At 38.6% G+C, this 22,879-nt stretch overlaps 1 protein-coding gene across 5 annotated transcripts in view; it reads left to right on the forward strand.

Annotated features, from left to right (window-relative positions):
* Positions 1–409: 409 nt before the first annotated feature.
* The window catches only part of CCDC186 (coiled-coil domain containing 186), a 37,502-nt gene continuing 15,032 nt past the window's right edge, over positions 410–22,879 (forward strand). The window contains exons 1-6 of one of the 5 annotated variants that reach the window (XM_032988653.2): positions 442–515; positions 2,188–2,285; positions 14,857–15,550; positions 17,920–18,046; positions 20,416–20,544; positions 21,236–21,448. In XM_032988653.2, the coding sequence (XP_032844544.2) occupies positions 2,225–2,285; positions 14,857–15,550; positions 17,920–18,046; positions 20,416–20,544; positions 21,236–21,448 (1,224 nt within the window). In that variant the 5' untranslated portion in view covers positions 442–515; positions 2,188–2,224. Of the gene's footprint in view, positions 622–822; positions 879–2,187; positions 2,286–14,856; positions 15,551–17,919; positions 18,047–20,415; positions 20,545–21,235; positions 21,449–22,879 lie in introns of those variants that run through there. The other 4 variants (XM_032988652.2, XM_042788861.1, XM_042788880.1 and 1 more) reach the window with 4 other exon arrangements.

Genomic DNA, 22,879 nt, shown 5'->3' on the forward strand with positions numbered 1-22,879 from the left:
GGCCTCAGATCCCACCCTGTCGGCACCCTCAGCTGATGGCTGGTGTCGTCCCCTTCAGCCTGTCTTTCGGCAGCCAGGGCGGGAGCAAGGGAGAGGGAGGCGGCGGCCTGAAGGGTCACGCCGTCACCCACCCGACGGAGATGCCCCGGCCCCTCCGGGCCACCGGCTCCGGGACCGCACCGCCCTCGCCCCGCCGCGAGCATGCGGGGCAGTTTCATCGAAAGAGGCAGGAAGGGTGCGATCTGGAGGAGAAGGGTGCTCGTCCAGGGGGCTGACGCGAGCGGCCGTGCGCCCCCCCCCCCCCCCAGCCCGTTCGGCACACCAACGCTCCACAGCCCCCGCCGCCTGCCCCAGGCCCCCGGGCCCGCCTCTCCCCGCTCCGCCCCCCGGCCCCGGTGCTGGAGCACCGCCCGCCGCCGCCATCTTTGTTGATGTGTCAGCTCGCCGGGACGGTGGCGGTTGTGCCGCCGCCATGGGGGAGCTGCCGCTTTCCCTGCCGCCATCGTAGCGAGCGGGTGAGAGGTGGCGCCGGGCGCGGTGCGGGCGTGCTGCCGGGCTCCCTCAGGGGGCGGCGGTTCCGGCGAGACGCTTCGTCCGCCTCCCGCGGTCGTGCCGGAGCCGGTGGGCCATTAACTGCGGCGGGGGGGGGGGGTCGTGGCCGCGCCGGCCTCGCCGGGGCCGTGGGAGGCTTCCCACGGGTGTCCTGCCGCTGTGAGGGGATCTGCGTGTGCGGGTGGGGGCGCTTGGCGGACAGCGGCCGCGCCGGGCCCGCGGGGGAGGCTCGGGTTCCGCGGGGAACAGAGGGGCGAAGTGACACGGCGTGCGGGGGTTAAAGTCCTGCCCTGGCAGCGCCTTCGGAGTCAGGACCTCCTGAGCAGGTAGCTGTGGCGCCTGTGATGGCTCGTAGACTCTTTGTTTCTTGACAGCTCGCTTCTCCACGTTATTAATTAGGTTGCCTCCTTTCGTTGGTTGTGTGTTGATTTCACTATATGGTTAAATAATTAGAGAACAAAACCCAGCAACTATTACAGCAGTACGAAGGCTGTTTTTTAGAGCCAGCTGCAGTGTTGCGGTAGAGTACGTGCCCCTGTTTTTGCAGATGGTATTTGCAAAAGCTGCTTGCGCTTCTAGGTTTGAAAGCAGGAAGCTTTGCTGCAACTTCAGCGAGATGATTACGATGTAGGCTTCTGGATTTTGGCTCTTGTCCTGGAATATTTTCTAGACTATTTTCTATTTTCACACTATTGTCTGCACAGGTGAGTCTGATATGTGTATATTTCCAGTGAGACTCTGTTCAGACTGGGAGAAGATCTCTTGTGGAACTGAAATCTGTGTGTAAGATTAGAAATATGGTAGTCTGGCTTTATTGTTGATTTGCTTTATCCTGTAAAACTGCTTTTCATAAGTTAAAATGTTGAAAGCAGAATACACTAAAAAATCACATGTGATCAGTGTCCCCATATGTTCTGTTGTATAAGGTAATTGTTGGAACAGCATGAGCCACAGCTGCATTTCTATATCAACAAGGAAATGTAATCTCTCTAATTACTGGCTGCTATGAATGCTTACGTTGCCATTGACTTTAGGAGGAGATGGTTAAACTCTCAGAAGTATGAGGAACCGAAAGTCTGAAGATGTTTCAAAAGACTATCAGTTTGAAATGTTACTCATTTTATTAAAAAAAAAAGTAAACTTGTTCTGCATTGCCTTTGAGTCCTTCTTTTTCTGAAATTCTTCAATCATTCTTTCTTGCCTTGGCTTTAAAACAATAGTTTCTATTGTTTTAGAAGACTCGATCTGGAGTTGTTGACAGATGTTTGTTAGTATTGTGAGGGTCAGTATTTCAGAGTGTGGAGAAAAGGGCTGAAGGACCAAATACAGAGAATGGTTTATTTGGTCCTCATTAGCAGGGATGTTCCTTATCACTACCCAAGACTAATATTGAATTTCCTGAAGCTGGCTTTTTGAAGAGCTATCGAAAAAAGCAAGGACTTTCTGGATGAAGTAGCATTATTAGGCAGCACAAATATGTTAAGTCAGTAGTCTGCAACTTTTGTTAACATGCAGGTTTCAGTACTTGGCAATATCCAGTACTTAGTTCTGGGTTGGCTCACTCTGAACTTATTTCCTTGTTGCCAGAAACAATATTGGAATGCCTCACAGGTGGTTCTTATCTTCATATCATAGACCAAGACCCTGCTGCCTCAAATTGAGGGGTGTGGGGATGGGAAAACATCATCAGAAACAAATTGGTGTCAGAATCAAGGAGAAAAGCAGAGTTGAAGGTATGATGCTAAAATCCTAAAAGGCTACAGTAGTGCTTTTGCTGATACTGCATTGGTTGCCGAGTGGTGTAGGTAAGACTGGTTTTATTAGAAGAGTAAGAATTGTTCTGTGCTGAAGACGCTCTATTAACAGATTAGAAGTCTCTGAGTAAACCCTTAAGTATCCAAGTCTCGTTTGAAGTTCACAGTTAAAAGATGTTGTTGCTAGTATATTGTTTTACCCTGAGACTTGAGCTAATCTTGGGAGTAGTGTGACAAAAAACAACTCTCTCTCAAGGTGTACCCCGTCACTTGAGTTGTGGTGGGAACAAATCCAGTCCTGCTCATTAAAACTTAACTGATAAACTTTATTTTGGAGTTGTGCTGTTACTTGACTCCATATGTGAAGTTAATATGACCGTAATATTAACCACTTGCATGAGATTGGTAGAAAACCTAGTGATGCCTTGAAGGAATTAATACAATATTGCTCAGCTATCTAACTTGTGACATAAGCAAAGAAAAGCAAAGATAAAGTTTGAGTTTGTCTTCTAAAGTACTTGACTCATGTTAGAAGAATTGTTAGTAATGCTGAGCTTTGCACTTTGGTGTTGTATGCGATCTGTGTTTATATAAAGCCAGATTAAAAAAGAGAAAAATAACTGAGATAAGTATTAAACTGCTAAAAGCAAGGAAATCCTGAGAGTATCCTCTGTGTGTATGCACCATTCCGCTCCCCTCCCTTCAAGTTGTGTGCATCAAAGCAAGTCTTTGTGTGAGTTGAATCAGGGAGCTGTGTCAAGTTATGCCGGGGCTGGAGGACTCGGTGTCCCAGAACACAGCCAGTTTTACCAATTATACTGTGAGTCACAGTTATCCTGTCTGATATTGCAGTCCTCTAGCTTTTCTGTGTAGGGACCATGTTACGTTTCATTTTCTTTCTCAGAGATACTGGGTGATATCCCAGTAATCTTTTCTCCAAATTGGAGCAGTATCTTTTATTTAGTCTTGGACAAAAGTGATTTAATATTGGGAGAGCTGGGGTAGATGGGACTCAAGTGTATTTATTTTATTTCTTTCATGAGTGATCTGTAAATATAGGAAGGCCATGTATGAGACCTCATGGTCACCATCTATCTGTTTTGTATGAAATACAGGCAGTGGTGATCAACATCATCTCTTCTTAAACTGTTTTTTTCTGACTTAGGTGTTGTGATGCTTTTCAATCCAGTTAATCTCCTTTTAACGTGTTTCATAACTTCTAAAGTTGGATGGCTTGCTGCTCTGATTACCCTTATGTGTGGAGATGTAACCAGATGCATTTCAAAGAGTCCTTCTGGCTTCATGTTTATACAGCTCATGTTAGATTATGTAAAACATCTGGTTTTGTGGACCTTTCTATCCCAGTCCCTTTCGATTTAGTTGAAATCTTTGATTTGTTGCTCTGCACATCTGATACGCAATAGAGCTGCTTTTTGTATCTTGTCATGTAGAACAGAACTACTTTAGCTGAATCCTCATTTCTTTATAAACTTAATTTGAAAACAGAATTATCTCAAGGATTTGAGTTTCCCTCTTTTGCAGTGTTACTTGGTGGTGTAATGCTTGTCTGGGAAGGTCATTTGTGATGGAGTTCTTATGAAAGATATGCAAAATACAGACAAGTTGGGTATTAGTTGGAAACAACAGGAAAGTTTGTTTTGCATGTCATTGTGATGAGCAGTAGACAGTTGAGGATATTTTGCTTTAGAAAAAAACAAAAAGCCTCACCCAACAAGTGAAATAAAAGGTGTGCTCAGTCTGGTCATGTTAGTTTAGGTGAAAGTATTGTTAGAATTACACTACAGCTAACTGCTAGCACAAACTGTAAAATTTCTCTTCTACTTTATTTTTAGTCTTATTGTCATGTAAAATTTTTAGCAAGAGCTCTGGTGCAATGACAGGTTGGCACTGACTTGAAAAAGCATTTTCGTTTGCTCAAATGATTATTGTCTAGTAAAGATGTGAAAAGTTTGGTCTTGAAGAGATGCATCTTGGGTTTTACAATGAACGGCACAGCTGTAGGAAGAAAAAAACGTCGTCATATCCCTAAATCAGCTATTTCATTAGCAGTCTTGTTGGAGTGTCATTGCACATATGATGGCATGTAAACTGACCTACAGCTTCATCTCTCACCTGAGTGTAATAGGTTGGAAACCAAATCTGAATTGAAATGAAGTGGAAGTTCCTGTGATTCGAATGGTTGTCTGGTTGTCAGTGGTTACTTTAATGTCTCTGTCTTAGAATAATGTGTTTAAAGATAATAGAAAGTACTTACTATTCTATTGTGATCCATCTAAGATTATGTTTCTAATAGAGTATTTTGTAGTGTGATATTTAAAGGAGAGGAATAGTCCTTTGTGGAACAGACTATTCAGACAAATAAATTACGGTCTTTCTAATAAATGCTGTGGCATTTGTGAAGCTTTTTTGCATATAACTTTTTCAAGTCTGTCTTTAGTTGCTGGTTGCTTCATATGTGTGGGACTTGTCAAGAAAACTCTAAGAATCATTATAATTCCCTCCAGTATTCTTCAGCCAATAAATTTTAATTAACTCTTTGAAATAAAGTCCGTCTCCACTGTTACACTGAATTATATTGCATCTCATGTTAACACTTGAATTTATAGTTGAAGATTGGTGAAATCCCTTGTACTCTGTCTTTTTGTTGCCCAGGAACCCACAAGAGGGAAATGGGTCTGGAACTGAACAGTTATAATCGTTCCGATGTGTGATTTTTGCTTTTGTTGAGGTCTTGTGATGAACATCAGAGCTTCATCGAGAAAAGCCATTTGACTGTTGAAACTTCAGTCATATATCACTTCACTTCATAGATGTGTGAGTTGAAACATAAGGTGATAGAAGTAATAATATAAGTAATCTCTTTACCAGAGCCTTTAGTCTATACTGTGGTGATTGGGGAAAGAGCCAACACATATTGAAGTATAAATGATAAATACGGTTTTGTTAAAGTTACGTATTTGCTTCATGAGCTTTAGTTGCTGCTTACATGGAGATGTGCTTTTGAGTTGGGAGTCTGCTTGAGTGTAATGAGCCGCTTGTAAAAATCAATCTGTGGATTGGAATTTAGTATTACATGTGCTTAACATGAGTGAATAGGAGACAGAGTTGTTTGAATGGTGGAGTACATACTGATTACACATTTGCACGTATGCTATAATGTGACATTACTCCATTTTAAAATCACATTTACTGTTGAATCACAATTTCCAAGGGATGAGTGTGAACCTGCTATCTCAGGACAGATTTAGGACATTGGTGATCTTTCTTTATATGAATTTTTGCAAATCATATCAGAAAAAAAGGCACATTTTGAAACCCATGGCTCAATATTACTGACTTAGGATTCAGTCCTTGTTGCATGCAAAGTAAATGTTAGATTCCATCCTAGCAAAAAGACCTGAAGTTTCAAACCATCTTCAAGTTGCGTATTTGCTAATGAAGGGGAACTTCTAGTGCTCAGTGCTTTTCAGGTCAAGTCATGGAACAGTGTCAAGACGTGTAATGGAAGTTTCATTTGTAGTTGAGTCTGGGAGATCAATCTGTGCTGGTAAGTGTGGCTGGGCATGTTGCTGAGAGCTTTAATTTGTAGTTGAAGGGCTGGAGTAATGGGAAAGTGTATTACAATGTCACTTGAGATGTAAGTGTGAATCTTCAAAATAGCTGTAAAATGCATTTGATTTCCTCTTGGAAATTGACATGGCTGCATTTTAATTTGCTATTGAGTGATTCAGAAAAAAATTCAGTGTTTTCTTCGGCAGCTGTAATTCCATAAGGATAATGTTTTTCATTTTTGAAAAAAGTCTGTCTTCCAGACCTCCCAATTCTAGGTTTAGTGGTTTGGATTGTTTTTTTTTTTTAACAGCCTTTTTGTGTGTGTGTGTCTTGGATTTTTAATTATTATTTTTATTACTGGATCAGCTCTGAGAGGTTGCATAACTAAGTTGATAGTATTTCTATCTTCAGATATAACACATATCAATGAATAGACCTCTTGATGTTTGGAGAGCTATTAGAAAGCTCAAGTAATGAAAATAGACGAATCAGTTTCTGGCATCTGTTTAGACCAGCTACAGTTTCAGGTGCTTCAGTGCTCACTTTGCTCTCCAGAGAATTGCAGGTGGACAAACAGGGCAGTCATCATGGAAGCATTACATTTCTGACTGGTTTAACTGGGCTATAGAATTTTCTGTATATAGCACCTGGGCTATACAGAGATAAACCCCACAACTTTCTAAATCTGTAGGCAAGCTGTATGTCCACTTTCCTAATTTCAGCTTTGCCAAAACTGGAATGATTAGTAAGTGTCTGCATCTGGTATCTCCTGTATCAAAATTAAGCTATTCTTTCCTCACTCACTCCCACAACATTGGGATCTGCTAGCAAAAAAATTGGTGTAAATCCACAGATCAAAAGAACATTTTTTTGGTTGGAGAGGAGGATACATAGGAGCAGAGATATTTGTAAAATAAATTGGGATGTGGTACACAGAAAAGTAACACAGCAACTGGGATAGACAGCTGGTTGTTTGGGTTATGTAGTGCTGCCCAAGTCTTCTGGTCTAGTTAGTACTAAGGAAAAGAAGCAGTGATTTGCTTTCACTGGGTGGGTTGAGGATGTCAGGAGTAAACCCCTTTTCTAGCTGTCTTCATAAGAAGCTGGCCAAAGAAAAGCATTGTCCCTTCTCCCAGTAACCGGCAAGGTAAACTGCACGATAAACCTGAATTGCATAGTAAATGAGATAAATGTTTGCCAGGAGTTCAGAAACCAGAACCAACGTGGAAGGTTAGTATTACAGAGCATTTGAGGAGCCTGTTGCTTAAGGGTGTTTATTTAGATTTTTATGATGAATTTCCAGTGGAGCTTATCTTGAGAAGGTACAATCTTGAAAAGGAAAATAAAGAGTAACAGCAGCAATTTTGTGAGTTATAAATCTAGTACAGTTTGAGAGAACCAGGAAATAAGGATCTTAAATTACAATGTGAAGAGAAAAAGTAGGTAGGATTTTTCCTCTAAACATGTAAATTTTGCTTAGACGTATGCAGTGTTTCCTTAGCAAGTTTACAGCACAGGCTGCAGTGGCAGTTCAACTATCTGAGTGCTGAGCTGACATCCATGTAAGAGCGGTAGGGAGTTCTGGGAACTTGGGCTGCTTGTGTTGGTGTCACGGGATTTTTCTGTCACTTAGCTGCTTGCTTGGCCTGGTCATGGTACTTTGGGCCGTGCTGACTGTTGGGGCCATCTGCCCATGAGCCATGGAGTGCTTCATCACTCCTTTCTTTGTCCTCTACCTACTCTCTGAAATGAATCGTATCTGTATCTGTATTGCAGCTTTGGGTCATTTTGAGATTTCAGTCTGTTACTTAAAGGAAGTTTGAGTACACTGCTGTGATGGATATAAGTAGAAGGGGAAAGAGGATATCTTTGTAAATTTATTAAAAATGAGCTTGTTACATATCCTATAAAACCTGTCGGGATACTTCTTACACGTCCCGAGGTGAAGGTCTTGGCTGATGTGAGAACTGTGTTTTCACTGTTCAGTGGATTGCATGTATACTTGTTTGGAGAGAGTAGGTGATTCTCTCTTTGTCAGTGGCTCTGCTGCAAGGTTTCTCTTAGGAGCACATCTAGGAGTGAAAAACATCTACCCAAAGATGATACAAAACCCCTTCTTGTTGAAAAGAACTGACATACTTAACTGCTACCGGCCGCTATGTTATATAATGCATGGTTGAATGTGTCTGGTGTCCAGTGAACTGCATTTACTGTATTAACTTCTTGTTATTACTCCCCTTTCAGAAGGTCTTGTGACTCCAAGTCACTTACCTCAATGCTCTTCACTTTCTTTCAAAATCCACCCTGGTTTGAACAAGTTTTTGTATACACAGACCCATGAATCATTAGTCCCTCCTTCTCTTTTTTGCCCCTTTCTCTCCAGTATGCTTAAGCTTTGTAGCTTACATGTATTTCTTCTCTTATAGCAGTGATTTTTATTTCTCAGGACCTTGACCATCAGTCTGTTTGCTCACAGAACCACCCCAGGCACACACTTCTGTCATTCTTTAATCTGTTTATTGTAAAGGGGCCCCATTGTGATAGTTACTAGGTGACAAGGCACATGCTTCCTTTTCTTCCATTCTTGTTAGTGAATTTTTCTAGATGGCCCCACCTCAGCAAATGCCTCCTATAGTTGTCATTTAATATGTTTCCTTAGATGTCACCTAACATGTATTTTGAAATTGGCTGAGACAAAGTCATTTCTTCCTTCTCAACTATTTACAACGTAAGTGTTGATAATTTGGGTCAAGTTATCTGTTTTATGAAATCAAATGCTAGTGTTAATAGTGCATTTGCTTAGGAAAGTCCTTTGTAGTCAGGAATTTAAAAGATTCATGTTTGTGCTCCATAAGAAGATTGAAAAGACAGGCAGTTTGAAATGGCATAATATTGAATTAAAATGTACCAGATTGTCAGTGCACGTCTGTAATAACAGAATAGCAGGCTATAGCTGGGAAAGGTTGTGTTCCTAATTAGATCTGTACGGACAGTAGGAAGCATACAGGAAACTGCTTTCATCATGAATTACCTTCTAGTGGCTGGAAATTAGCAGTACTGGAATGGGGGGAAGATTTTCAACTGGTATAGTGGATAAGCTGGTGGACAGCCAAAGAATGAGGGTGTCAACAGCTTCCTTAAAGTCAGAGTGTATGTACGTTTCAGCAGAGGAAAAGGGAGAATTGACTTTTAGAGAAACTGCTTTTCTCCATGCCAGTGAATGGACTCTCAAGTGAGAATTTACTGTTAAAGCATGTATGGAAAGGAACAAATTTGATACTCCTTTTTTTTTTCCCATCCCTCCATCTTTATTGAAGCATTTTTTTTCACTTTATAGTGGGTAATGGGTAGAAAGAGGGGGAAGAAAAGAAAAGAGAGGGAGGAAGAAAGAAAGGGCTTAAATTTTGATGTTGAAATGATAGATCTGAGCTCTCTGCTAATATAGAAAAATACGGAGTTCTTAAACTTTCAAAATGTTCTTCCAGTGAAGTTGAATAAAGGAGTTAATATGGTGGTTCAGTGTAGATATTGATTGAAATATTTCATTTGTAATCTTGTTTCTATCTGTAGAAGCTTCTACCTGCAGAAGCTATCTATCCATTGCTGTTTTTTCTGACATCTGTGTGTTTGATGTTGTGTCTAACAGTATACTTTGAAGAGTGATGCTAAAACAGGAATAGCTAAGCTTACTTGATTATCACATGTGAAGACTAAGTCTCATAACCTAATTTATCAATCAGAATGTATAGTTTTATTAAAGTCAGAATTTTAATTGGAGGAGCTTTTAAAATGAGCGTCATGTATCTTCTCGATGTTAATTGGCTTTTCATTTCTACAGGTAATTGCTATGGTTTTAGTCCAGGAACTAAATATTAATGTCTGATCACATACTTTTACACAGTTATTTTACATAGCTTAATAAATCTTAGGTTAATAAACAGTCCAATTAGTGTTCAAACATGATATCAGTGGCTCTTCTGGAAATTCTATTTTAATTTCACTGTAAAAAATTAAATTATAAACAAGTACCTCATTACAGTCATTATCATAGTAATGATGTAGTACCATTATTAGAGTTTTTCATTCCAGAAATCTAACTAACATGATGTATCATAGTACCTTCTCAGCTTGCAAGAGTGAGACCAAATCTTACCTAAGAAAAAATTATTTAACTTGTCCACATAGTGAATTGATTTAATGGAACAAGTTAAGACCTTTGTCTTACCTGTAAATTGCAGAGCAGGTCTATACTGTTAAAATAGCTAAGTATTAAACATTATTTGCCTTAAATTTAAGTAACTTTAAACTTCGTCCACAAGTAATCTATCTCAATAGAATGTAAATGGAATTACCCAGATAAATTCCAGTAGCTTGTAGATTTTATTCATCTACCAAGTTTTACCTTTTTGTATGCAATGATACTGCAAGATTTTTGTATGTTCATAACTTCATATCTGTGATTTTCTTTTTTTTTGGTGTGTTACAGGACCGTGTATCAAGGTTTTCGAAGTTCTCCGTAGATAATCAATACTTATGTTGTATTAGATACTTTGCTGAAGAACTTAAACCAATGATTGTCACGCTTGTCCTTATTTTTATAATTTGATTAACAGTTAATAGATGTTTCTATTGTGTAACGAAGTGAATGAAAAAAATACTATTTCCTGAGTCTTTGATTTTCCTTAAATATCTGTGAGGCATTTCTGCCATAAAAAGTTGGTCTCCTGTCCACTTATTGTGCTGGCAGGCTCTCTGCTCCCTGCTTTTGATTCCAGGCAGTTGTGCTATCAGCACTTTAGCAGATAAGCACCTCTCAGTTACAGTAATGTGAAAAATGGTTGCAACTCATGCCAGTACTAGCTTTTTATGCTGTGCGTCCTGTGGCTGCAGCTTAGTACTTCCCCAAGTACTAATGTAATATTTAAAATGGACATCATATGCGCTGATGCAGATCTAAACTTACTTTTTTGTGAATACTGTGACAGAATAAGGAAGAGTATGTATGCTCCTTGCTTCTTTGAAGAACACATCTATGATGAGAAAAACAGTGTCTGGTTTTGTTTTTTTTTTTTTTTTTTTAAAAAGGCAGTTTTGGTCTTGAAGGGTAGAACTTCCCTATATTCTGATGTATGTATGCAGAGAGGCGTTTTGTTTCTGTAAACGGCCCATGGGCCCATTATTGCTGTACGGGAAACTCGACTGAGCTGTGTTTGTGTTTTTCATTCTCTGCTACACCCATCAACAGGTTTTTAATTGATGGGTTTCCACTTGCTTTGCTTTGTATTACTGCATAGTGGGGGAACACAGATGGCTGTCTCCTTAGCTTTAGAATAGGGACAGGAAGGTGGGGAAGGTGTCTTAGTGTCAAACTACTTGTGAGCTGTGAAACAGAGGAGGAGAAGGAGGAGGACTGGTCAAACCAGTTGTGTGAGCAGTAAGCATCCTGTCACAGGAGCAGAAAATGTTACAAACTGGTGACAAAGTTCTCCCCATGCCACCCTAGATGTATGACACAGTCTCGAGGGATGGCTGGTTATTCAGCATATGCAGGCAGGCAAGCTTGGGCTGGGCTTATCCCAAAATGGTGCTTTGAGAAGTTCATACTCCGGATGTTAAAGTTGATTTGGTAGTGATTATATTCTCCTGTGGCATAGGCAGCAGAAAGAATATATACTGTGAGGGTGAGACAAGCATCACATGGAGGGGACTGAGGAGCAAAATACTTTTGCCCTAGTGTTTAGATGATGATCAGCCCTGAGGAAGGAGCACAGCAAGTGGCTGAAGGTAGAAGCTTAGCAAGACAGTGCAAGAAGATCTGCCAGTCCTCACCTGCTGCTTTGCTGTCTCTCAACATACTGTATGCTTGTCTGATGCATAAGCAACATAACATTACATAAAACGGTTCATCTGCTTGAGTCAGGATTTGCCTTTTTTTGATTGTTTTTGACACCTTTTGAAGATTGGTAAGTTTTATTTCTGTTTAAAAGTTAGTAATTAGAACATGGAAACTAGTACTATTAAGTGGCAAAAAAAAGATCTGCATAGGTCATGAAAAGGTGCAGATGGATCTAAAATCCAGTGTGTTAGAATCGGAAAGACTGGGAACTTAATGTGGTAAATTATGTCCTAGGTATCACGGAAAATTAAAGTAGGTCTAAAGGGAACACTGAATCATCATAATTTACTTTTCATGCTTTAACTGATTTGTATAGACACTATTAAAATTCCCCATGCGTTTGATACAAAACCTACACTTTATTTATGATTTATATTAAGTGTAAGATATTCTGGGTATGGAGTTGGTGGCATTTTATTGTTCTGTGACTGAGTTATGCAAATAATTGTATTTCTGCTTCCACATAGATTAATTTTTCTCTCTAATTCACATTATTTATAGAAGGAAGTCACACAGTAAGATGAAAACTTAATATCCTTCCCATTTACTGTCTTAATAGGGCTGTATTTTTCATCTGTTGTTTTCATTTGGAGAGAAATGCCATCCAGTTTGGTCTGGAAATTTTAGGTATAGCAAACAACATGGAAGCTCATGTATCTGATTTTACCACTTCTTTTCTTGTGGGAGTGATGAACTGCAGTAGCTGGGCCGTAAGGAGCAACTTTGAGGCAGTAATGCATCAAACAACTGTACATTTTTTTAGGTTTAATAACACTTTAAAAAGTACTTTAGAAAAGGCTTGAAATGAGCCAGAGGAACTCTCTGATCATTCCAGAGACAGTGTCAGCAAAAATTTAGACTAGAGTAACCACTATAAAAAAAATTGTATGTCAGCTTTATACTAATACAGTCTCTTTCTACAGCTGGGTGTGTGGATTATAAGATACCTGTGACAAAAGGGATTAGATACAAGAAGGTGATTTTTTTCATCACTCTTAACTGCATCATTTACAAATTTTCTTATGGTTATTGACTGTATTAAATTCACCAGTCTCAAATTGTTTTTTTTAACATCTTTTTAAATAAGTAGGAATTAATGTGTTCTGCTACTATCAAACTGAATGCTTTTCCTTGCAGTTCATTCTCTTTTCTTGCAGATTGAGAGTGCCAGTGAGATCTGTTTCTTTTGGTGGTTTTATTTTAGAATAACAGTAGTACATTGTGTACTTTGATTACTAGCAGAAGTTATCAAAAAGTGGATAGGTACCAAAAGAGCAATTGTTTTGGCTGCACAAACCAAGTGGATGGATTTGTTGGCTCCAGTGTTGACCTAAACACAAATCCTTTGAAGCAAAGGGGAGTCAGAGATTTTATTAATATCAGATAAGATTTGTTTGTAAACTGTGGAGTCCTTGTAAAAGTTTCACATTGTATATAAACTCTCATAATCTCTGTTCTCATTTGTAGCTTTCCTTACCATTTGCTTTCTGGTTCCTATTGATTTCTACTGGTTTAGGTGCCATAGCATTGAGATCTTTTTGCTTTGAAACAAAAAAAGAGAAGTGGTTTGCTTATTACTTAAAAATGTATAATTTTCATTTGATGATATGTGACTGTTGTCCAGTTTTGTCATGTTCTCTTTCATACTTTCAGCCTTGTGCTCAGTTTTCCTTATGCTTTCCTCTTGTTTATTAACTGGCAGTTGTAGCCCAACTGTTGGTTTAGATACTAGCAGTAAGTTTTTCATTTTATGGTATTTCCTGGTAAAAACAGCTGGACTGAGGCTTCTGCTTTTTTTACTTACCTGATTTTTATACCTAATAGTGAAAGGTGATAGTGGTAGCAATTAGTCATAGACCTAATGGGATTTATGTATCCCTCTGTTTTAACAATGTAAGCGTCGTACTAAGTGTTGGTTAATAAGACAGGACTCTGGAAGAGTGGAGCCAAGCAGCACAAAGTGCAGGCCCTAGAGCATGTACCTGAATGACTTGGACTGTGTAAAAGGAAGCTAAACAAATGGGAAAGTATGAAAGCAACCTTGATGTTGCAAGATGGCAAGGTTACTGCTTCCTTTGAGATAATTGTTGGAACAGCAGAGTTGAATTTCAAAACAAAAATTTTCCCTTCTTTTTAAATAGTCTAATTTATCCAGTATCAGGGGATGGGATTGCATCTAAAAGTTATGACTAGTGTAATGAATGTCTTCTGATGGAAACGAAACAAGGGCTTCTCATGCTGGCTAAAAATGCCAGCAGTCTTTCCAGACACCTGACCATCTGGGATTCCTAAAAAAGGATACAGCATTATACCCAGGCTCTTCCATAAGTTTTCTGGCTATTTGGATCTCAATATGGTGTCCTTCCAGTAGAACGCTTTCTACATAGCTTTTCAACTCCTTAAATGTTTGCTCTGCAAGGTACTTTGAGAGAGCAAATCTGCCACAGACCATCTGTGCTCTTCCAGCAAGGGATTCTGGCTTCTTGAAAACAGATGGGAAAATAGAATCTCACCCCCAGCCTCCCCCAGCCCCTTCTTCTGAGTTGCTGGGTATAGATACATTTTGCTGTATGAGTGATGAGCGAGGATGTGACAGTAAGGAAGTTGAATATTCTGGCTGGAGGAGGGAGTTATCCTGTGTTGTAAAAATGAGTAAGTCAAGGCATATTGTTGCTTTCAAATCACTTACAGGAAAATTAAAGTTGTAAGGCTCTAGACTCCTTTTTTTTTTTTTGTTATGTCTGAAATGTTTTTCAGAGGTGATTACTTGCAATTTTTGTGGATTTAAATGATAGAATTATTAATGCTAAAAAGCTCTGCTCTTTTCTTTTTTTTCTTTTTACTGTCTTGGCATTTACTATCCCACTACTACTTGTTTGCTATCCTTGTAGAAAAACTTGTATTGGAGCATTTAATTAAAAGTCAGGCTGAAAGATCAACAAACTCTGCATAACATGTATCTAAATATTTTTGCTGTTTGAATTTTACTTTCCAGTACCCTTTCTTTCCCCTCTCTCAATCTCTTTTCATTCATTTTGGTTTTGAATATAATATGTTGTATATTATGAATTCTACTTCTAGATTTCCAAAGAAAAATGATGGAGGGATATTTACCTGAAATGCAAAGCATGCTGGAGCCAGTCAGTCTGTCAGATGATGCCTCTTCCAGGTCCCCGAATAATGAGAAGTCTGATAAAACATCTGGAACAAAGGACTGCTCAAACATGAGTTATACTGGAGATGATGCTGGCATCTTGGAAAGTGAATCAAAGTGGTTGTCCTCGGACCAGGATTCAGCAGCTATTGGCATAAGCAGCAATGGAGCCCTGGCAGAAAGACAGGAGCAGCAGTGTGCAGGGATAGACTGCTGTGCCAGTATCTGCTCTGAAAGAAAGGTAGAAGGCTCCACAAAACCAGAACATTTATCTAGTGAAGAATTTGAACAACAAGATCCAAAAACTAATCAGGCAGAGAAATCATTAATGGAAATATTACAGGAGCTACGGGAGGAGTCTGACTTTGTGAAAAAATCAAGCGACAAAATCTATTCAGAAAGCCCTTACGACACAGACTGCACAAAGAAGCTTATTTCCACAATACATCAGGCTTCCTCACAGGAGGATTTGCTGAAGGAAATAGAGTCTGAACTCTTATCTATAGATTTTTCAAAGGAACGAAAATTCCCAAATGGTGTGCGGAAGGGTGAACATGCCTTGGCTGTGTTTGAAAAATGTGTGCAAGATAAATACCTAGAACAAGAACAAACTATTAAAAAGTGAGTATTTGAGTATGCTCATCACAATTGCAGGTGTGTACCGAACAGTTTCAGTTGCATGTTGTGTGCGACTGCATACAACATTTTGGTATGAAACAGGTAGTCTTTTGTGAGTTAAGTACAGTTAATGAGATTTTTATTTAAATTATGCTCTTCAAGCAAGTGAGGGATTATTTTTACTTGTGGTATGTACTTGTAAATAAAAACGTGTGTTTAGATATCTGAATTCTTGTGGAATTTGGCAGGAACTAAATAGCCAATTGTTCAGTTGAATGGCCTGCCAATGTCTAGAATTACTTAAATACTATAAAGGCAGTGGTGATATAAAAATAGTCCAGGATTCATTCAGTCCGTATATGTATTTGGAGAAATGAATCTGTGTAATTACTTCCTCCTGCAATGTGCATTTTGGTTATGAATTTGAAATTGTTTGTTTCTTTTTCAAGTAGTATTCAGTCTCCTGTCATAATCCAGCAAAGTTGCTAATCGGTTGAGAGCTATTATTTGAGTTGGAAATGTCATATATAGATAAACTACTGTTTTACTGCATTTTATAGGAGAGCTTTTGAAATGCATGGCTTATAAACTTTGGTATAATAAACTGGGCTTAATAGTTCTACGCGGCAGTATACTACATGAAGCATAGTTATGTTCATGAAAACCCAGTTCATGGCTCAATTTCTTGATTCTCCACTTGGCGTTTCATATTCTTTTACCCCTTTAGAAATGTTTTTTTTGCTAACAAAATGTAGCCTTTAACTTCAAATTTATTCTTGCTTGCAGGGCTGGAAATGTGTCCTACGCTTCATATAAGGCACTCTGATACCATGGTATGGGCAGATATCAAAGGGAGGGAAACCAGGCAGAGGGAGAGATGCCAAGTAGGGAAAGCATTCTCTTGCATCTCACCAGTTAACCTCTGCCAGAAATCATAAATGTGAGGAAGGTCAGTTGATGACAGGAAAGCTTGGGAATGCATAGTTAGACATTCAGTAATTATGGAGGAGGAGTGGGAATCTGAAGTGGTGGGTGTATTAGATGGTTGTAATTCCAAGAGATCATAAGTTATAAGTTATTTGGGTTTCACTTGTTTACAGTAAACTCAGAGGCAGGTCAGTGTTTTCGGCCATGGACCAATTACCTTTGGAGACAAATGTTTGTGTAAATATATGTATTATGTATACATACAGCAAGTTTTTTACATTAACATGTCTTTGGTCTCTTTTTTTTTTTTTTTTTTTTTGCCAGCTGCTATCCCAGCTGTACCCCTTTGACTCTCGGGGACTTGCCTCAAGAGTGTAAAACTGCTGTGGAATATATTATGTTTGGTCCAAAGGGCATTCTGGGTTGTGTTGATTTTGTCCCTTAGTTTATGATCAGCAGAATTTCTTGAAACATTGCTCTGAAAATAGCCTAACTGTCTCCTGTGATCACAGATCTAAGAGACATAGGTGAGCAGCAATTGTGTGAATTAAGAATTTGTACTTCTGAAATACTCATTAATAGATTAAAAAACAGATTGGAAGTGCGAATCTCTTTCACTGATGGTTTTGAATTAATTCCTTGTAATTTAGGAGACTAGGTTTTTAGAGGTTTGTTTTTTTTTTTTTTTTTTTTTTTATTTTCCCAAAGTGAGAGAGATAAAGATGAAAGTATATGTGTAAAGGGTTATTTAAATATCTTGTTCAGGTAAATTCATGCCTCCCACAAATTCCTGCAATTAGTGTCCTAAAATATCCACCATCTAACTGTGTCTTTAAACATTTAAATGCAGTTGTGACTCTGTCAGAAGTTACACTGTCAGAATTGCTGAGTTTTATGTGTAACTATCTTCTGTTGCAGTGCTAGAAGGTCAAACTAAATACCTGTCAACTTCAACTCTGGCTTCAAACAGCTAAGCTGCAAAAGAACAAATTATTGCTAAAAAAATTGAACTTTATAAGGAGTATGAGCATGGACACTGTTGTAGTTACATACCTACTTAGGACTTAAAAAATCAGGGTTCCATTTCTTAGCAGGTTGTGGACTTAAAGGGCTGCTCTGAGCAATCTGTGAAATGAATACAGTATCTGGTTTTCACACATTTGACTGGTGAAGCTATCTGACTGGAAGTTACTGTCTTATAGGTACCTTAAAATTATTACCACTTACAGCTCTGTAGTTATGTAGCAGTACCAAGCAGTTTCCTCACAAGGAAGATGCTGCTTGCTGGTTTGGAGCCAAGTTTCACGTGCACAACAGAATTGTGTTTTGTTGTTCTGAGGTTTTCATGGATTTGATTAGTTTTTCTGGCTGTAAATTAAAAACAAACATAAAAAAAAACCCCAATATTAATCTACCTTGGTTTTATTTTTTTTTTTGCTTTACAGATTAATTAAAGAAAATAAAAAACATCAGGAACTGATTTTGGAAATTTGCTCAGAAAAGGACAACTTAAAAGATGAATTGAAAAAACGAACAGAAACAGAAAAGCAGCACCTCAATATTATTAAACAGGTACAAATAACAAAACAGAAGTGCTGGTTAGTATGTCACTGTGCACGATGTCACTATTGACACTCTTTAGCAAGACATCCTTGGTAGCATAGAAGAGAAGGAAGGAATACCTGTGCTTATTATCCTAAGCTTTTTTAAGAGGATAAATCTGCTCTTCCATTCTGAGAATATTCATTGGCTAAAAGCCGATGACTGCCTTTCTAGATTCACATCACTTCAGTGTTTTGTATCTGGGAGTCTTCTTCAAGCCAAGAGAGTTCCTGTTTTGTGGGTTGCCCCTGTTCTGTGGGCTTTGTGTACCTCGGCTGCCTGCTAAAGGCAGTGTATGTTGAAGGCCTGTTAGATCTTCATGCAAAAAATGACACATTCAGTCTTTTATCCTCATAGGATGATTTATTTTGTGTACACATACATAAAGGAGATCTTAATTTTTGTCATCTTTATCTTCTGTTAACTGTTGCATCCGCTAACAGAAGTGGATGGGGTGTAGTTACAGTTGTTAAACGTTAACGATATGTGGAATGTGTATAAAGAGTAGAGCATGTTAACTGTGGTCTTGCACGTTATTTTGGTATCGGTTACTATATACAGACATTTCCCCAGTGAATTGTTAGAACCATGACAGGCCGAAGAGGAACATAGTGTGCATTGCTGTAGGCTGGTTTTAGTGTGGGAAGAAAAGGTGTTGCATCAGGTGTCACTGCTTGTCTGTTACAAAGTTATCTGCTAATGGTCCTACAGTGGTTGGCCAGCTATATAAACTGATTACAGATTACGGTTTAGAAATCTGGCAAGAGATAGCATTTAAAATACTCATTTCTGTTTGTCAAAGTGCTGGTGATATACTACCCTAGTTGTCAGGTTTCTCTGTTAATGTCTGCACTGCAGAGAAATCTGTTCTCAAAGCAGTGTGTCAGGCTTGTAGTGTTCCAGAGAAATGTATTCATGTATATAGAAGCTTCATCTGTCTTTGGTTAGTTTTAAAGAGTGTTTGAAAATCCATGATGCGATTGAAAATGGAATTAAAAAGTCTTATTTTCAAGCTACAAATTGGAATTGCATTTGCCTGAATAAATCAGTATGAGCAGCTTACTTGTTCTCTCTTGTCTGTATTTCCGTGGTAGCACTCTGTTATTTCATGAAGCTGTGTCATGCAGCAATTGTTTTATCCCATTCTGAAAAGAAAATATTTGTGAGGGAGTGTTTTTTGCTTTCTAGTCAGATAAGTAGGATCTGTGATACTACATTGCCTACAAGTGATTTCAGAAAATACTGATTTCAAGTGTAATACTTTTATATTGCACTTGAAGTAGCACCTGGAGTTGTAAGAAACACTTGAGTTTTTTCATTTGTAATGTGTTTTATTGTTACAATTTCTGATTTAGTGTTTTCTGGTAGCTTTCAAGTAAATGAAAGCTTGGCTGCACTCAAACTGTACGTGTTTGTGTAAAACTTTTTTTTTCATATGAGCAATGATTCATTTGCAAAGCTGAACAGGGTGTGATCAATTAATTTTGTGGTAACAGAAGCATTTAATGTTGTTATTGCCTTTTATGTAGCCTTTTAGAACTGCACAAAAATGTAAGATACTGACCCTGAGACTTTGTAGTTTTTTAAAACCCATCCAGCCCCCCAAAACCAAACCAAACAAAAAAACCTTAACCTGGGTGAATTGGCTTTCCCCTGGAACAAGAGGATAGTCGTTAAGGCACAATACGAACACCCTTTGGGCAGCATTACAGCTTACATAGCCACCACTTGCGCTTGGCTAGTGCTGCTGCTTCTTGTACTGGACTTGCATGGCTGTGCAGTGAACATGCTCTGGGAAGTGTTCCAGTTGAACATTGGTAGTTATTCTTCAGCTGGATCAGGTCCCTGACTCAGTTCACTGGGCAGCTAAAAAAAAATGCCAGCACAGTAACTAAGTGCCTCTTTATTTGCTGAGTTATTTTTCAGTGAATTAATTCTCAGTCCAGTTCAGTATGGATGCATGACTGTTGCTGGCACGCTGGAGGGTATGGCACAGGTAAAGCAACAAAAGGGTGGAAGGTGAAGTAACTTCAGATAGCAGCTAGCTCTGCTCTGGCATCTCAGCATTGCTGTCAATCTAATTTTTTGTGTAGTAAATTAATATGCTTCGTGTTTTACTTGATGCCTCTTCAGTCTCACTGAAGATGAGAATTGACATCTTTCATGCTTGTACTGTAATGCAAAGCTAGATGTTGATATGGATAGTTGCAGCTTGACAAGTGTAAAATACAGGTAAATATCTGTTGAAGCATCTAATTCTGTGTAAGATGTTACTGCCTGTACAAAACGTGATCAAAGTCTTATTTTACCTATAATTATGTCATAATGTTGTCTTTCAGCTGGAAGCAAGAATGGAAGAGCTTAATAAAGAAGTGAAAGCTAGTAAAGACAAACTTTTGACTCAAGATGCAGCAGCCAAAAATGCTATTCAGCAGTTGCATAAAGAGATGGCCTTTCGAATGGAACAGGTAATATGGAAAACCTTTAATTATTGAACATCTTATGAACAAACTTGGTTCTTGAAAGAAACATCTAGCCTTGGTTGTTAGATCACTAGGCAAGGCAAAATTTAGCAAAATTGAAGCCATTAGCCTGCAGTTATATATCCATTTCTGATGAGTGGCATCAGTGAATTTCTAAATAGCTATTAGCATTCCGGGGTGCCTGGTAGCTCTTTTTAATGTGTATATTTATATGTATGGAATTCATCCCTCAAGGAAATGTCATTTTCCTTGCCTGTAAACTGATCTTGATTCAAAAGGAGGTAAAAACTGGCAGTAGCTTTTTTCAGACAGGTTATCACAAAATATTTTTCTCAACTCCAGCACAAAGCTCTTATTTTGTTTCATGTATTACTGAGACCTGAGATGATTTTATTTTTTTTTCCTTCTTAATATCAAGTATTTTCCTATTATATGAATTCTAAAGCTTCAGTGTCTGATTTGGTTTTTAATTTTGAAGCAGAATTTCTTAGTGCTGGGGTGAGGGAAATCTGTAAAAATAAACCGACTGAAAAATAAGCCACTGAGTAATGATTGTGCAGTTGGCATGTGGATGAGGGAAGACCGAGGACTGTAATACTGAGAATATCCAGTAGTGTCTTATAAAAGCTAATTATGAAATACAAGATTGATTCATTCTATCTTAATACTTCTAAAGGCAAACAAAAAATGTGAAGAAGCACGCCATGAAAAGGAAACGATGGTAATGAAATATGTCCGAGGGGAGAAAGAGTCCCTTGACCTCCGAAAGGAAAAGGAGATACTTGAGAGAAGAGTGAGAGATGCAAACAAAGAAATAGAAAAGCATACGAATAGAATCAAACAACTTTCTCAGGAAAAAGGAAGATTGCACCAGCTCTATGAAACTAAGGTACTCTGAGTATTGCTCTATGACTTGAGTGAATGTTTAAGAGCACTCTCAGAACAACCTTATGACTTGTTTGCTGTTGTACTTGGTGAAAGAAACCTGTTTTCGTTTGGTTTGCCATATAGCTGTGAAAACCCCTTTTCTTCAAGGGAAGGGGAAGAAGCTACTGAGTTCTCATTGTCATTTCTTTTTGAAGTTCCTTTTAATCTTTCCCTGGATATTAGTTTGTGAAACATTTGGGGGTGTTTTTGACAAAACTGGAAATACTGGTGGTTGCAGATACCTGAAGTTTGAGGAAATTTTTTTTTTAAGGCTATAATGGCATAAATTATTTCAGTCCTTTTTGCTATTTTTCTGTGTTTTCACTCTGTATTTTTTCTTTTGTACTATTAAAAATCAGTAATAAAGCAGTAGGATTTTTCAGGCCCAATCCCAAAAATTTGTCATTCTTTTTTAGAAGCCAGTGAGAGATTCCCACAAACCTCTTAAATTATCCAGGTCTTTTTGTATTGTGCTTCACAATTCTATTTCACGTGAAAGATCCAAAAATTAATAAATCAGTAGGGTTCAGACATTGATTTGGGCCTCTTCTGAGCAATTGTAATATGCACAGAAGGGTTCAAAAAGTGCATCTTAATAAAAGTCTTAAAAATGATGCTTCTGAAACAAAAAATGATTCCAGTGTCCTCTCTCACACGAAGAGAAAGTGGGAGCATGACTTCAGGTTTCCTAAACAAAACTTAACATACTATCTATCTTCATAACTCCTGAGGATTGCACTAGAGCCTTACAGGAATTGTACTGCCCTCATATGGTACTGCTTTAAACTTTTTTTGGTAAGATGAGCCTATTACTTCAGAAATAGAATTTGGAAATTTGGCTTCATGCAGTGGTTTATGGACACTGGTATAGAAGGTTATGCCAGCAATGTGATTCTGTTACCATACTTTCTTGGCACAGGTTAGTGATTTGACTTGCATGTATTTTGCTGTCAGTGCTCACACTAGTCTGCACCTGAATGGTTGGTAATACCATTCCATTGGTGCCATGATTTTTTTTGTCTGTAGTGTTGCATAATATGTGACTTTACTACTTTGAAGCTGTGTTTCCTCATCCTTTTGCTAAAAAAAGAACAAAGAGGACTGTGCAGCTTACCCAGGAGATACTTACTTTAGATCAGAACTCTAAACTCTGCTTTGCTTTTTAACAGATAGGTAACTTGAATGTATACCTACAGTAATGCAGCCTTACCTTGCTATTTAAACCAGAACAGTAATGTAGGTTTTTTTCACTGTATTATGGATTAGAGCATCATTGAGCACTCTCAAGTATGTGCATGCTTTTGAAAAATTGAGACATTAAGGGAAAAAAAAACCAAACACAACCCTGTGTCAAGATGACACTTGAGTAGGAGTATTGTTGTAGAAGCACTGG

Source organism: Tyto alba, unplaced genomic scaffold (genome assembly GCF_018691265.1).
Source record: "Tyto alba isolate M040663 unplaced genomic scaffold, T.alba_DEE_v4.0 Super-Scaffold_1, whole genome shotgun sequence".
Taxonomy (NCBI): domain Eukaryota; kingdom Metazoa; phylum Chordata; class Aves; order Strigiformes; family Tytonidae; genus Tyto; species Tyto alba.